Source organism: Papio anubis, chromosome 3, assembly GCF_008728515.1.
Source record: "Papio anubis isolate 15944 chromosome 3, Panubis1.0, whole genome shotgun sequence".
NCBI classification, from domain to species: domain Eukaryota; kingdom Metazoa; phylum Chordata; class Mammalia; order Primates; family Cercopithecidae; genus Papio; species Papio anubis.
Window position 1 is genome coordinate 116,902,479 of NC_044978.1, and position 13,696 is coordinate 116,916,174.

The 13,696-nt window shown below is 34.7% G+C and overlaps 1 protein-coding gene across 6 annotated transcripts in view; it reads right to left on the reverse strand.

The window, feature by feature from the left end:
• Positions 1–13,696, reverse strand: part of ANKRD17 (ankyrin repeat domain 17) — a 182,729-nt gene that overhangs the window by 63,689 nt on the left and 105,344 nt on the right. For 4 of the 6 annotated variants that reach the window (XM_009206951.2, XM_009206952.4, XM_003898779.4 and 1 more), the window contains exons 7-15: positions 13,295–13,389; positions 10,647–10,884; positions 9,072–9,263; positions 8,562–8,671; positions 6,196–6,283; positions 4,108–4,235; positions 3,711–3,854; positions 3,203–3,305; positions 996–1,748 (exon numbers count right to left, since the gene is read on the reverse strand). In XM_009206951.2, the coding sequence (XP_009205215.1) occupies positions 996–1,748; positions 3,203–3,305; positions 3,711–3,854; positions 4,108–4,235; positions 6,196–6,283; positions 8,562–8,671; positions 9,072–9,263; positions 10,647–10,884; positions 13,295–13,389 (1,851 nt within the window). The remainder of the gene's footprint in view (positions 1–995; positions 1,749–3,202; positions 3,306–3,710; positions 3,855–4,107; positions 4,236–6,195; positions 6,284–8,561; positions 8,672–9,071; positions 9,264–10,646; positions 10,885–13,294; positions 13,390–13,696) is intronic. The other 2 variants (XM_003898780.3, XM_009206954.3) reach the window with 1 other exon arrangement.

A 13,696-nucleotide genomic window follows, 5' to 3' on the forward strand; every position in this document is an offset into this window, starting at 1 on the left:
ATTGAAACAGTTTTTAAATTAGAAAAAGTCAATCATCCTTTAAGTACAGACGAATAAATAAAAAAGGGGAAGAGATCAGATGGAAGTCATCAAAATTCCACTGTTTATTCCTTCCATTTTTCTGTTTTCCTTCCTTTTCAAATTTTCTTTTTTTTAATGAAGCAAATTATCCTTCTCAGTATAGCACTCTTATGGCTCACAACCCTATAAAATCTCATACCATTACTTTGTTACAAAGCTTACAAAAAATAAGTACCAAAAACTAGAAGCATTAAAACAATCTTCTAAAATATATCTTCTTGCCGATGAAACTAGTTATAATGGAATAAAATTTATCTGGCTACACATCTAAAAATATATCATATATGATACTTTCAGGGGGGCCACATCTTCTCATGATACAGTTAGAAAGAGACTACACATTAACATTCACAGGGGACAAAATCACTTACATACAGTATAATTAAACCCTATTTGATTTTGAACTTTATTAATTTTATAAAAGTGTGTTTTTTTTTTTTTTAAATATCCATCAGGTTTGAAGTCTGATCCATTAGGATATAAAGTATTTCTGTTCATAAATAAGCTTCCTGATGTGTCCTACTAGTTTTGCACTTCAACTTCTATCAATTTCCCAGTTTATTGGTGTGAATACAGAAGCAAAATGCCAAAATTCAATCTCAATATTCTGAACTTAAAGGAAAAAAATGAAAACAAAAACAAAAATCAAACATCAACCCCACTAGTGAAAAACTTAGATTCTCAAGCTACCAAGCTAAGCCAGAAAGCTTCAGTCATTTGTATTGAATGAGCTAATCTTTAATTCAACCTGTATCCATCTGAGAACTTCTGAGATTGAACTAATATTTCTAAAGCTAGACATGAGTCAGTCCAAAAATAGTTCTCAAGTTGGGTAACGGCAAAAAATTTGGGTACATTCTTACTCGCCTTAAGCAAATCATATTTGATACCTGCTCATAACAATATAAACCCACCTGCCATGATGTCATCCAGCGTGTCATTGAGGGTCTGAGCAGGGCTGGCTACCATTAACCCTTGTTGTGTTTCTGTCAGAATTCCTTGCCCCAGCCCTGCCAACTGTGCTTGGCCCAGTACTGGCTGTCCAACTATCACTCCTTGCAGTTCTGTAAGATTTGCGATGGACCCTGGAGGCAAGGGACCTGCCGCCAGAGGCAAAGCTTGAGGCATCGCCAGAGGCTGGATTGGTGCAAAACCCATCTGAGCAGCAGTTTGCTGGGGTTCATCTTTAAGCAAAACAGGATCCACTTGCTGTAACCGTGCATAGTCTCCCTCAGAAAGCTGTTCTCCAACTCCAACAGGAGTTAGTAATCCCAGGTGTTGGCAAGACTGTTGCTGCTGTTGCTGAAGTTGAATTCTTTGAGCTTTAACCTCTAGATACTGCTTTTTTAGCTGCTGCTGAGTTTTCAGTTGTAACTCTCGTTCTACTTTCTGTAGTTCCTCCAAAATCTTTTGTTTCTTCTGAATTTGTTCCTCCCTTGTTTTGTTCAGCTCCTCGATCTTCTCCTTGGTAAGTTGGTCAGCATGAGCCAGTTCCAAGGACTGCAGCTGTGCATTCTTTTCTATGGCTTCTTTTATCCTCTGTTCCAGTTCTGTTAACTTTCCCTGAGCCTCTTCTACAATGCTCTCTGGAGACTGATTGGTGATGTAACCCTGTACATCCTGGCTGTTTGCTGGCAAATGGCTGCTGGACTTTTGTTTAGAAGCAGCTGTGTGAAAAAGAAACCCCCTCAGAAGTGCACATGAATGGCATCCTCATTACAGAGTTACTGTTGGGAGGTTTAGTGCCAACAGTTATGCACTAAGTAATCATATCCATAAAAGGTGAAAATGTACTGTTAAAAAGTTAAAAACAAATCCACCTTCTTTTTCACAAATATAAAATGTATGTATTTTATGTGCAAAATCTTTGTAAATTAATTTCAGAATCTTAAAAATATCACATGGCTAAAATTAGACAATAGAGGAATGCAGGTTTGTGATACCTAAGTGTGCAATTAAAGTAACATCTAAGGCTATGTGTAGATATTTTATATGGTCATAAAGATGTTAAAACTCATCATAAGAACAGAACAATAATGCTAAATTATTAGGGTGAAGAGAAAACAGACCTCTAAGTCAGGTTTTTTCACATTTCATAGTCTGTGCCTTTTAAACACACACACATACACACAAAGAGTACCCAAACCACTAAGAAGTAATAAGAAATTAAAATCCAACTAAAATATGTCTTTGCTGGGGCCTACCATCTTCAAGACTAACAGAGGCAAGATATAAATTCACATATTCACACAGCTATCTGGCCAGTAGAGAATTGGGATTCAGTTTCCCCGGAAGAAAAGATGCTGGACTATGCCATCCACTGTATCTTCTGACAGCCAGGTGAATAGACAGATCTGGCTAGAGGTATAGCAATCAATTGTTTGCTATATCAACTGAAAAAGGTGCCAAGGCTCTAGGTTGATAGTAGTGACTGAAAAGAGCTGGTGAAAATACTTAGCATGCTTGTTCATAAAAGAATATATGTAGCCAAAAACCAAAAAATAAAAACTGCATTGTTTCTTCACGTAAAACTTTTAAAAAGAAAAACTGATTCAAACCGGTAGGTATAAAATGTCTGGGGACATTACTTAAGAACATGCATGGTGTAACATCCACAAGTCAAATATGGACCTCAGAATTCTAGAGAAATAAACAAGCATATCTCAAGTAACTGAATTATTGGTTGAGAAAAGGTATCCCAGATGTAAAATCTATATTAAGCCAGTCATTCTAAAATAAATTTCTAATATTTGATACGTCTTGTTAATTTATGCCTTTATAACTGCAGAGATTTAAGTAAGTATTTTATAAAAATATCACTCAACTATACCAAGCTTAACATTTTACATGAATAAAAATTACTAATTATTAAAGGAAATCATCTATAATCAGAATTGCATCAAAGATGAGCATCTGAATTTCTCATGCTAAAACTTTTAATTCTAGCACAAATCAGTGTTACTTTTTTTTTTTCTCCCAATAACATGCTTTTATCATGGGTTAAACAAATTTAATAATGCCAACTTAGTAAAATTCCTTGTTTGTAGAAATGGCTATTTTTTGGTAATCTTATTTTTACCTGGACACCAAGTAAGAAACAGTCTTTAGAAGTATAACTGACCTTTATTCCTGATGGGAAGAGTGGTGGCAACATTGGCAGGTGGTTTGTCAGGCTCCTGAGGTGGAACAACCATGGGCAGTGCTTGAACCGGTACACGAGGAGCCTAAGACAAAGGACACTAAGTGACTATTAGTGTCCTACACAATCCATTAAGTAGTATGCTCTAAATAAAGAATAAATTACAGAGATTTTTTGAAAATATTTTTAATATGTCATCTGAGACAATGACATATTTACTTAAAACATGTTGGCACCAAATTGTTTACCATGACATTTTTTAGTGGGCTTTGAATTCAAGTTGCTATTGTGACCTTTAAAAGCTAAAGCATAATCATATTATCTAGGATCTGAATATTATACCAGATGTTCATTAACTGTATTGAGTACATATTTACAAACAGAACTACATATTAGAACAAAAACTAACCTAATTTAAACAGAAATTATAAATGAAAAAGTTAGGATAAAGAAGACATGGCATAAAATGCTTTAATTTTTAAAAGCTTACCCTATTTAAATCGTGGGATGGGGGAGTTAACTGAGTGACATCTGGTGGAGGGGCTGAAAGCAAGTTATTAGGATAATCCAAGAGATAGCAAACAACACTTGTATGGCCACCTTTTGCAGCTTCTATCAACATAGTTGAGCCATCCTAAAAGAGTGAATATGGAAGCAGAAAAAAAGTGAAGAAAAATAAGTTAGTTTACAGAATCACTTAGGAAGATAAAGCCAACAGGTCCCAGCCACATTAAAATCATAGGTTTGGTAAAGAACGTTTAAGTGAAAAAGGAGAAAATTTATGCTTAGAATGCCATTATGAATGGAACTTGTACATGATATGTTGTAATAACGACCAAGAGAGAAATATTAATTCACAATGCCACACAAACATTTGAGTTACATACTTTCAAACGGTGAGTAGGATCTGCCCCATGAGCCAAAAGTAGTTCCACCACTGCCAGATGACCCCCTGCACAAGCCAGGGACAGTACAGTATGGTCATTATTAGCTGTGGTTCTATTCACATTGGCTCCTAAAACAGAAAAGGCATGGAAAATCATATTAGTAGAATGGTTTTTTTTTTTTAAATTATGGTAAATTTAAAAATCATGAAGAGTAGAGAAAATAGTATTATGAGGCTCCACATACCCATTACCGAGCTTTAATGATTATAAACACATGGCCAATCTCATTTCACAAATATCCTACATTAATTCTCCTCTCCTATCTTGAATTATTCTAAAGTAAATAAATCCCAGACAAACATGATATAATTTGAAAAGGTTTCAGTATGTACCAGTAAAAGATACCCAAAATACCTATTACTCCTAATGTAATAACTGTATTAAAAGTAAAATATGAAGTTTTATTTGTATTTTAAGTTCTTCAGTAGAAAAGATGACTGAATAAAAATAAACTATACTTCCCTCTATGGGCTAAATATGTAGAGAACAAACACTAAATAGAACAGTACCCTTTTTTTTCCCATTAGGAAATACCTGACAAGGAAAACAGATAATTCACCCCTACTCCCAAATAGGAAGGTATCCCTAATTTATTTGTTTGTTGTTTTTGTAGAAATGGGGTCTTGCCATGTTATCTAGGCTGGTCTCAAACTCCTGGGCTCAAGTGATCCTCCTGTCTTGGCCTCCCAAAGTGCTGAAATTATAGGCACGAGCCATTGCACCTAATCTCTATCCCTAATTTGGATTACTGTGTTAAGTAACGTGGGAAATGGAAATAAAACAGCAGAAAGAAACTGAAATCGAACTCATTAAAATTAACCAATGAGAGGGGACAGCAATTATGTATATAATGCTATGCTTGAGAATACTGTTATGAATATATATCACCAGTGCATGTCAAAATGTTTAATTTCAACAGTAAGTTATTTCAAATTTTCTTTACCTATAAACAATTATAAACTTGAGATTTCTTTACTATTATTATATGAAGAAAATGGTATATTACTGCCTTTTAAAATTGTATATGACCTACACCTTTTTGTGTTTTGAGACAGGGTCTCACTCTGTCACCTTGGATGGAGTGCAGTGGCACAATCATAGCTCACTATTACCTTGAACTCCTGAGCCCGAGTGCTTCTCCTACCTCAGCCTCCCAACTAGCTGGCACTACAGGTGCAAGCCACCATGCCTGGCTAATTTTTAAATTTTTTGTAGAGACAGAATCTCACTGTGTCATCCAGGCCAGTCTTGAACTCCAAGACTCAAAGGATCCTCCTGACTTGGGGTCCCAAAGTGCTGAGATTATAAGGGTGAGCCACCACACCTGGCTTCCTCTTTCTTTTATCAATGCAGAATCAAAAGTAAAATTTGTAATCTCTTATACTTAAGAATATGATGAACTCTGAATGAAAAACTGTCTCAACTAGAACTTTCATAGTAAGCACGTAAGAAATAATTTAAAGAAAGTAATAATATACTTCCTTTTGTTTTATTTGGTCATTGAGGTCTTTAATATTCAAACTAAAATTTCTGATCATGAATGAAAATCCTCATGCAATTTGCTATATTTGTCACATTTCAATTGTGAACATTTTTTGTACTATATTTATAACCAGCTCCCTGTATTTTATAAAAAAGGAAACATAGGACCGGGAAATGGTAGAAATGTTACTTACCACAAACTTTTTTAGTGGCAGAAACATCATAAAATTCCAGGTTTCAAGATAATACTATATTACATGAACACAGCAGAGTTTGTTACCTAAATCTTCAGTTTTGACACAGAGAAATTTCCCTTTCCTTTATACATTTCTCAACAAGTGTGCTACTTGGTATGACAATTATTTCTAGTTTGAAGCTGGTCTGTGCATGGCAGCATGTTTATCAACTATCCATTCATTAAATGTCAGTAGCATCCATCCTCATATGACACCCTCTTGCCTTCAAAAGAGCTTTATCCTTAAATCTCTAAATGAAGGCAGGCGTAGATACCTTTGAAAAAAAGACAACTGTTTTAAACAAACCTACCTTTACTAATTAAGAACTGAACAGTACAAACATGACCAGCTCTTGCAGCTTTCATTAAAGGAGTTCTTCCACCCTCAGATTCATGTTCCTGTTTCAAAAAAAATAAGACTTAATTGACATTTAATCATTTAATTGCCAGTGAACAAGTATTCTTTTTCATGGAAATTAAAAGGAAAATAATTGGACTGATATCTGAATCTAAATATTTAAATATAATGCTTTGAAGGAAATTAAGAAATACATTTTTAAATTTAAAAAAATCTCAAATTATAAACATGTTCTATAGAAATAATTTTAGTATATGTGCTGCCAAAGTGAGCACTGGAAATAATTTTAAAACTGAAGTTGTAGTCACGTGATCATGATGCCCTCATCTAAATGCATCTGAGTAATCTGTCCCTCTCTCTACAAAATGAATTGCGGTACTTGAACATGCACGTATAGTACTCTAGCCTTCTCTGAACAATCAATATAATGAGCATTATCCTCATCCACTCCAAGTTATCTTCCTCTCATGTGTATCCCACTTCTATGAATTTCAGTAAGTATATCATTACCATCTCTTTACAGACTTCCTATTCTCTCTCGTTTCCCTTATATAAAAATGATAAACATTTCTAAAACTATCAACTCTAAGATGTTACAAGAGCTTTCTGGGTCCCAAAAGGATGGAGACGCTACTGCATACTTATGATTAATAACTAATCAAGAACACTACTGGTGAAATTTTCAATCTTAAATTTTCAATCTTAAAAAAATAAAGATTTGAGAAAAAGTATCTTTTGCATGGCATTTTTAATTTCTTTTTTTTAAAAAACCTTCACATCTGATGAACAATTTCTGATTTTTCCCTTAAGCCATTTCCTAAGTTTTTCTAATTGCCATCAACTAACCAAGTACTAAAGATTACATTGCTGTCTGTTTCAGAGCCATTGCGGCAAACATCAGGAATACAGTTCTTACGCTGAAGAAGCTCTAAGTCTAACAAGCTTGAAGCACTTATTATACATGTTCTATTCTAGTTAGCTGTGTGCTTATGTCTCCCTTGTTAGACTTAGTGCTAACATTAAGTGGCCCCAGCAATAATCTAATTCAACATTTTATTTTCATAAACGACAAAAGAAAGGTTAAATTATAAATTATTAAGTTTATAAAACTAATTACTGAAGGGGGGCTTGTTGCTGCCTGCACATGAATTTGTCATAAACTATGAAGGAAAGAGCACAGTTGCTTATTAATCTTAGAATCTCAGGCCCATAAATATATGGGTGCTCACATTTTAACTAAAATTGGCCTTTGGATGTCTTATTCCTTTTTTTTTTTTTTTTTTTTTTTTTTTGAGACGGAGTCTCGCGCTGTGTCACCCAGGCTGGAGTGCAGTGGCGCGATCTCGGCTCACTGCAAGCTCCGCCTCCCAGGTTCACGCCATTCTCCTGCCTCAGCCTCCGAGTAGCTGGGACTACAGGCGTCCGCCACCACGCCCAGCTAGTTTTTTGTATTTTTAGTAGAGACGGGGTTTCACCATGTTAGCCAGGATGGTCTCGATCTCCTGACCTCGTGATCCACCCGCCTCGGCCTCCCAAAGTGCTGGGATTACAGGCTTGAGCCACCGCGCCCGGCCGGATGTCTTATTCCTATTACCCCACAGGCTAGACTGGAAGACCACCTATTCTACCCACACACAGTTGCTTTATGCTTCCTCAGCCCTCAGGCTTCACTCATAACATTTTCTCCTATTGAAATACCTCTTTAGCCACAACATTGCCATATCTATCTGTCCAAACTTTAACCACCCCAAAATAATACATCAGATGACCGCTTTACCTTTTGAGCTTCTTTACTCTGCACTTTCACTACAACATCTTTTATAATAACCTCAGTATTTATGTCACCTATTATTTTTCCTGAAATTATAAAGTACTGAAGGGAAAAGATTATTTATTAAGTATTTATAAACTCTTCTATTATTTAATAATGTTCTGAATATTGTAGGCATAATTTATTTCCTAAGCAATACTGAAATTCCTCTAAGCCACATTTGTCTTTTTATACCAAATCAGAAAAACTTCTAAAAATAGTTAAATACCTAAGGGAAAATTAATCTGCATTAATATCTGTAACACAAAAATTTCCTTTTTCTATGGAAAATGAGGGATAATGCAGTGACTAACCCTATTAAGGAAAAAAAGAATGGACTCTAAACAGTGTGGGAAAAAATGTGACTGAGAGAAAGAATGGCAAAAAAAAAAAAAACCAAACAAACCCATAAAACTGAAAGTAAAGAAATACCTTTTGTCTAGACTCTCCATAATTTAAAATTAATTTCTTATTGTTAAATATTAAGATTTAAAAAGTAAATAGCTTACCAGATCTGCGCCTGCCTGAAGTAAGACATCTGCTACATCAGTATGACCATTTTCACAGGCATATGTTAGTGCTGTATCCCCTGTTGCTGTTGTTGCATGAACGTTAGCTCCTGTAGTAGTGTCAACAAATAATACATAGACTTAAAAGAGCCATAAGACATATAATATATGACGGAAATAAAAACTTCTTCTGGATAAGTCATATCTCCTCAAGTTAAACAAATTAAAACCTTACTCATTAAAAACAAAAACAAAAAAACCTTATTCATTTCTAGAAACAGGGAATATTGTAGGCATTAAAAAAATTACAAACAAAACTGGTTGAAATTAAAGCTGCAAATACTTCAAACAGCAGTAAGGTAAACTGCTCAGAATACATACAAAGGTATATCACACCTTTTCTTAAACTCACACATTCAGTGTATCATAGCATCATAAAAATATTTGCACATGACATTTTTAGTTAAATAAATCATGCAAAAAACTTCTCCCAAATGCAAAAATGCCTACCTGCAGCTAGTAAGTATTTAACTAACTCCAAATGACCCTCTTGAGCAGCTTCCATTAAAGGGGTAGAACACCCTAGTTCTATATCGGCTCCTGCCTTAATTAGAAAGTCTGCCACTTCCAGAAAGCCTCCACAGCAAGCCAGAGTCAAGGCAGTTTCTTGAGTTTCTTCTGTCTGTGCATTGATATTTGCTCCTAAAATAAAGATTCCAATTATTTAAAGAAAATCATTAACTTATTCCAGAGATATGAAAAACATGATTGTGTCTTAATAAACTATATCTCAAAAATGAACATTTATATTACTATGATAAATAAGAAAGTGCCTCTCTCCTAACTCCTAAGGCAGTTAAAAATAAAAATAAATAAAACTATTAAAACCACTTCCAGATTTGATGTACCACAGCTGGAGTAATATTTACTCAGCCAGAAGGTACAAGTCAGGTGATAAAATAACTCAAAAATATAAGCTACATCCTCTCATTATAGTGATTCAAAAATGATAAAGATACTGGTGATGATGACAAAGATGATAATAAAAATCTTAACATTCAATAAGCTCTTACTATTTCCCAGGCAATATCAAAGCATTTTACAACTTGTTTAGGTATTATTATTATTACTATTATTAGTTCCATTTTACAGCTAAGGAAACTGAGGTTATTTAACTTATACAAGGTCACAACATTATCGTCATCAATACTACTACCATCACTATAGCTAGCACTTAACAGGCACTATATGACAAGCACTGTTCTACGAGCTTTATATATACGTATTAACTGTCACAATAACCCTACACATGAGAAAACTGAGGCACAGAAGGTTACAAACTTGCCCAAAGTTATAAAATTGGCAAGCAGTGGAGTTGTGATTCAGTCTAAGAAGTCTGCTCCAAAACCTATGCTTTTAAAAATCATAGTCAACATTACCTCTAAATAAAAACAAAAGTTTTTTTAAAAGTTTCATTCCTCTTAAATTTGTCCAGACAAAAACTTTACTACTGAAAGAAAAATAAAGTCATGCTACAAATACAGAGATGGGAGATTACTTCCAAACTGAAGATATCTTAACATAGTGAAGTAATTATTTCACTTTTCCCAAAAGAGAAGTTTATGTACTGAGCCCCTTGACAGCTTCTAATGTGAGTGCATTCTTGCACTCTCATCAAGTTAGTCTTTACTGCATGGTTTCCCATACTGTTTTATAAAACACTAGATCTATTAAATATTTATTAGTAGGTATTCTGCCCCCAAAGGAATACATTCTCTTGATCTATTACTTTTAGAAATGTTGACTCTTATATTCCCCTATTTAACTCACAAGTCTTGCCAATACCAGTTGTTTTTCACTCACATATAGCACATGATGTCTCTGAAAGTTCTATATTAAAGAAGTTTCTTTGATTTTGTTTAACACAGTATGGGAGTCATTTTCACAGTAAATACTTCATCACTGGTTAGTGTAACAGCTCATTGCAACTCTACTAGAAAGCTGAAATACTAAAATCCAATTTTATACAATTATACTCTTAGGTTTTACACATTTATACTTTAGTGTCTTGATAGATATGGTTACCTTGACCTAGAAGTAATGCCACCATTTCTTCATGTCCTTCTCGAGCTGCTTCCATCAATGGTGTATAACCTTCATCATTGACCTCTTCCAGGCTAGCTCCTCTTTCAATAAGTAAAGCCGCAAGTTCCACATGCCCACCACATGCAGCCAAAGTTAATGGTGACTCAAATGAATCAGCAGGCATGTTCACTTGGGCACCGCTGTCAAGAAGTAACCTAGCTACTTCAACATGGCCATCCTAATCATAATACAATTTAAAAAATTAAATCAGCACCATTAAAAAAATCTTGAAAAACTTGAAGCCTTTTCAATTACTATACAATGACGTTTATCTATCTCCACTCAAACAGGAATAGATCTACATTTAACAGTTGAGTAAATCAGTATTTATTATGCACTGCCTATATTCTGTTAACATAGAAGAGGGAAATAGAGATTGAAAATATAAAATAAGTAGAAACATGATACCTTCGATCAAGAAGCTTATTTACCATTAGAAAAAAAAAACCAGTAAGTATGTGAAATAAGAGACTATAGTGAGACCACAGATAATATCAACACTGTATGGTACAAACTTAAATGCTAAAAGGATAAAGTTTAGAGAGGGAAAGAAGAATTTTATAAGAATCTTTAAGGATAAGCAAACTTTTGATTAGTTAGAAAAAAATGCAACCCTTTTTGGAGAAGTGGGGGAAGGATACATGCTGTGTTAGGTGAACACAATGTGCACATGGTACTTTCTGTATTGCTCATCATCCAAGTACCAGTGAAGTTAAGAAAAGGGCCAGGTGTGGTGGCTCACGCCTGTAATCCCAGGACTTTGGGTGGCTGAGGCAGGAGGATTGCTTGAGCCCAGGAATTTGAGACAGGCCTGGGCAAAATGGTGAGATCCCATTTCTACAAAAAACACAAAAATTATCCAGGTGTGGTGGTATGCACTTGTCCCAGCTACTCAAGAGGCTGAGGAGGAAGGATCATTTGAGCTTAGCAAGTTGAGGCTGTAGTCAGCCACGATCATGCCACTGCACTCCAGCTTGAGAACAGAGTGAGACCCTGTCTCAAAAATGAATACAAAAAGAAAATTCTATATTCTGTCTCCTTTACTGGTCACTTTTTCCCACTCCTTTCCTAATTACTGGCAACTTCAAGGCCCTCTTTTTCCTTCTTTTTGTCCTTCAATAATTTTTTCCATCTACATGTTATCTCCCAGACATATTCTTTCAAACATACCATGCCCATTTTTGCCTCCATGCTTGTCACACTACACAACTTTAATGTCTTACTATTTTTTTTCTTTTTCAATTTGTAGAGAAGAATCTAATGTCTTATTAGTTTGATTACTTTGCTATTTCTTCAGTGCTGAATCTTCTTCCTTGATAGTGAACTCCTACATTTCCTTTAAATCCTAGTTTAAAAACTCAGTGTTATAGCAAGTCTTTCACATGTCTGGCCCCTACTAATACCTTTCACTTATAATATTTACTCCCAGTGCATGTTGGCTAGATCTACAGATTATTCCATTTTAATTTCTTAAACTACACACAGGCTGTTTCCTCAGTAAGGAGTGGCAAGAATGACTAAATTTCCTTATGACGGGGAACTTTTAAAACTGTTACTGTTAATACTATTAATGTGTTTTATATCCATTATCTCATTTAATCCTCACAACTCCAGAGAAAGATATTTTCCTCATTTTACAGATGAAGAACTCAAAAGCTTAGAAAAACTTTCATTTGTTAAAAAAATAATTTGCTAAAGCAAACACTAAGATGGCAATAAGGAAAACAATAGATAACTCAAGTCTTAAATGGCTACCTAATATTTTAAAAACTAGTAAATAAAATTTAACATCCTTTCAATAATTATTCTCTGAAGGGGAGATGAGACAAGAAACTTCAGATTCTTTTGGGGCCCTTTCTACCGTTGGCATGTTCCCCTCATAAATTTTTCTATAATATTTTGATCCACTTCTGTGTCATAAATCATAAACTAAGACACAAAGGTTTAAGAGTACTGTTATGAGCCATTCCCGAATACAAACTCTAAAACACAGCTCTTCAAAAGACAATCTAGAGCTCAGAAAAGATCGTGAGAGAGGGCAAATTATGTAACACAAATTATGCTCTACTTTAAAATTTTTGTTTAGTCTATTTATTGGTTTGAGGTATGTTATGCTTATTAATAATGTACATACTCTGAATTACATTTCCTTTTTTCTTTTTTTTAACATTTTTAAAAATAGACAGGGGGTCTTGGTATGTTGGCCAGGCTGATCTTGAACTGCTGGCCTCCATTTTAATTTGTTAATCCAATCCTCCCACCTTGGTCTCCCAAAATGCTGAGATACAGTCGTAAGCTACCATGCCTGGCCATATTTTTCTTTTTCATATCCTCAGCCAATCTTTATAAGAGTCACTTTGGTGACGACAACTATATAAAACCAGTATAGCTGTGTGAGACTAAGAAAATGCAGGTAGCATTGTAAAGCTTCAGAAAATAACTTTAATAGAAGTTAATGTTGTACAACTGATTCAATAAGGTTCTGACAAACAGAATCATAGCACCCATTGAAAAGGCATTCATTGTATACTACTTTGTCTCTCCCTGGTTAATATATAAACATATTTCGCATATTTCACCAATCTTACCATGCAAGCCTCCATTAGAGCAGTGTGCATTTCATCTGTTTTATGCTCTTGATCCGCGCCTGCTTCCAAAAGAAATCGCACCATCTCTAAGTGTCCTAAACCAAAAGTGTACAAGATTACTTGAAAATATTTTATTATTTCAAAATAATTTTTAAAATTATAATATTTTGAAAAGTTATATTTAACTTATAGCATTAAATTTATAAGCATAATAAAGTCAACTAGAAGCTACCCTTAACTGTAGAACACAAATTACACAAGTGATCTTGCTGTTCTACCTCTTACTCTACTGCCCTAGAAACTGCTGCTACTAGAGTCCCTGCTACAGGTGAACAAAGATGCCATTAAAATCCAACACCCAAAATGTTCCCTCTACAACCTTTTAAGAGCCCAGGCATGTTA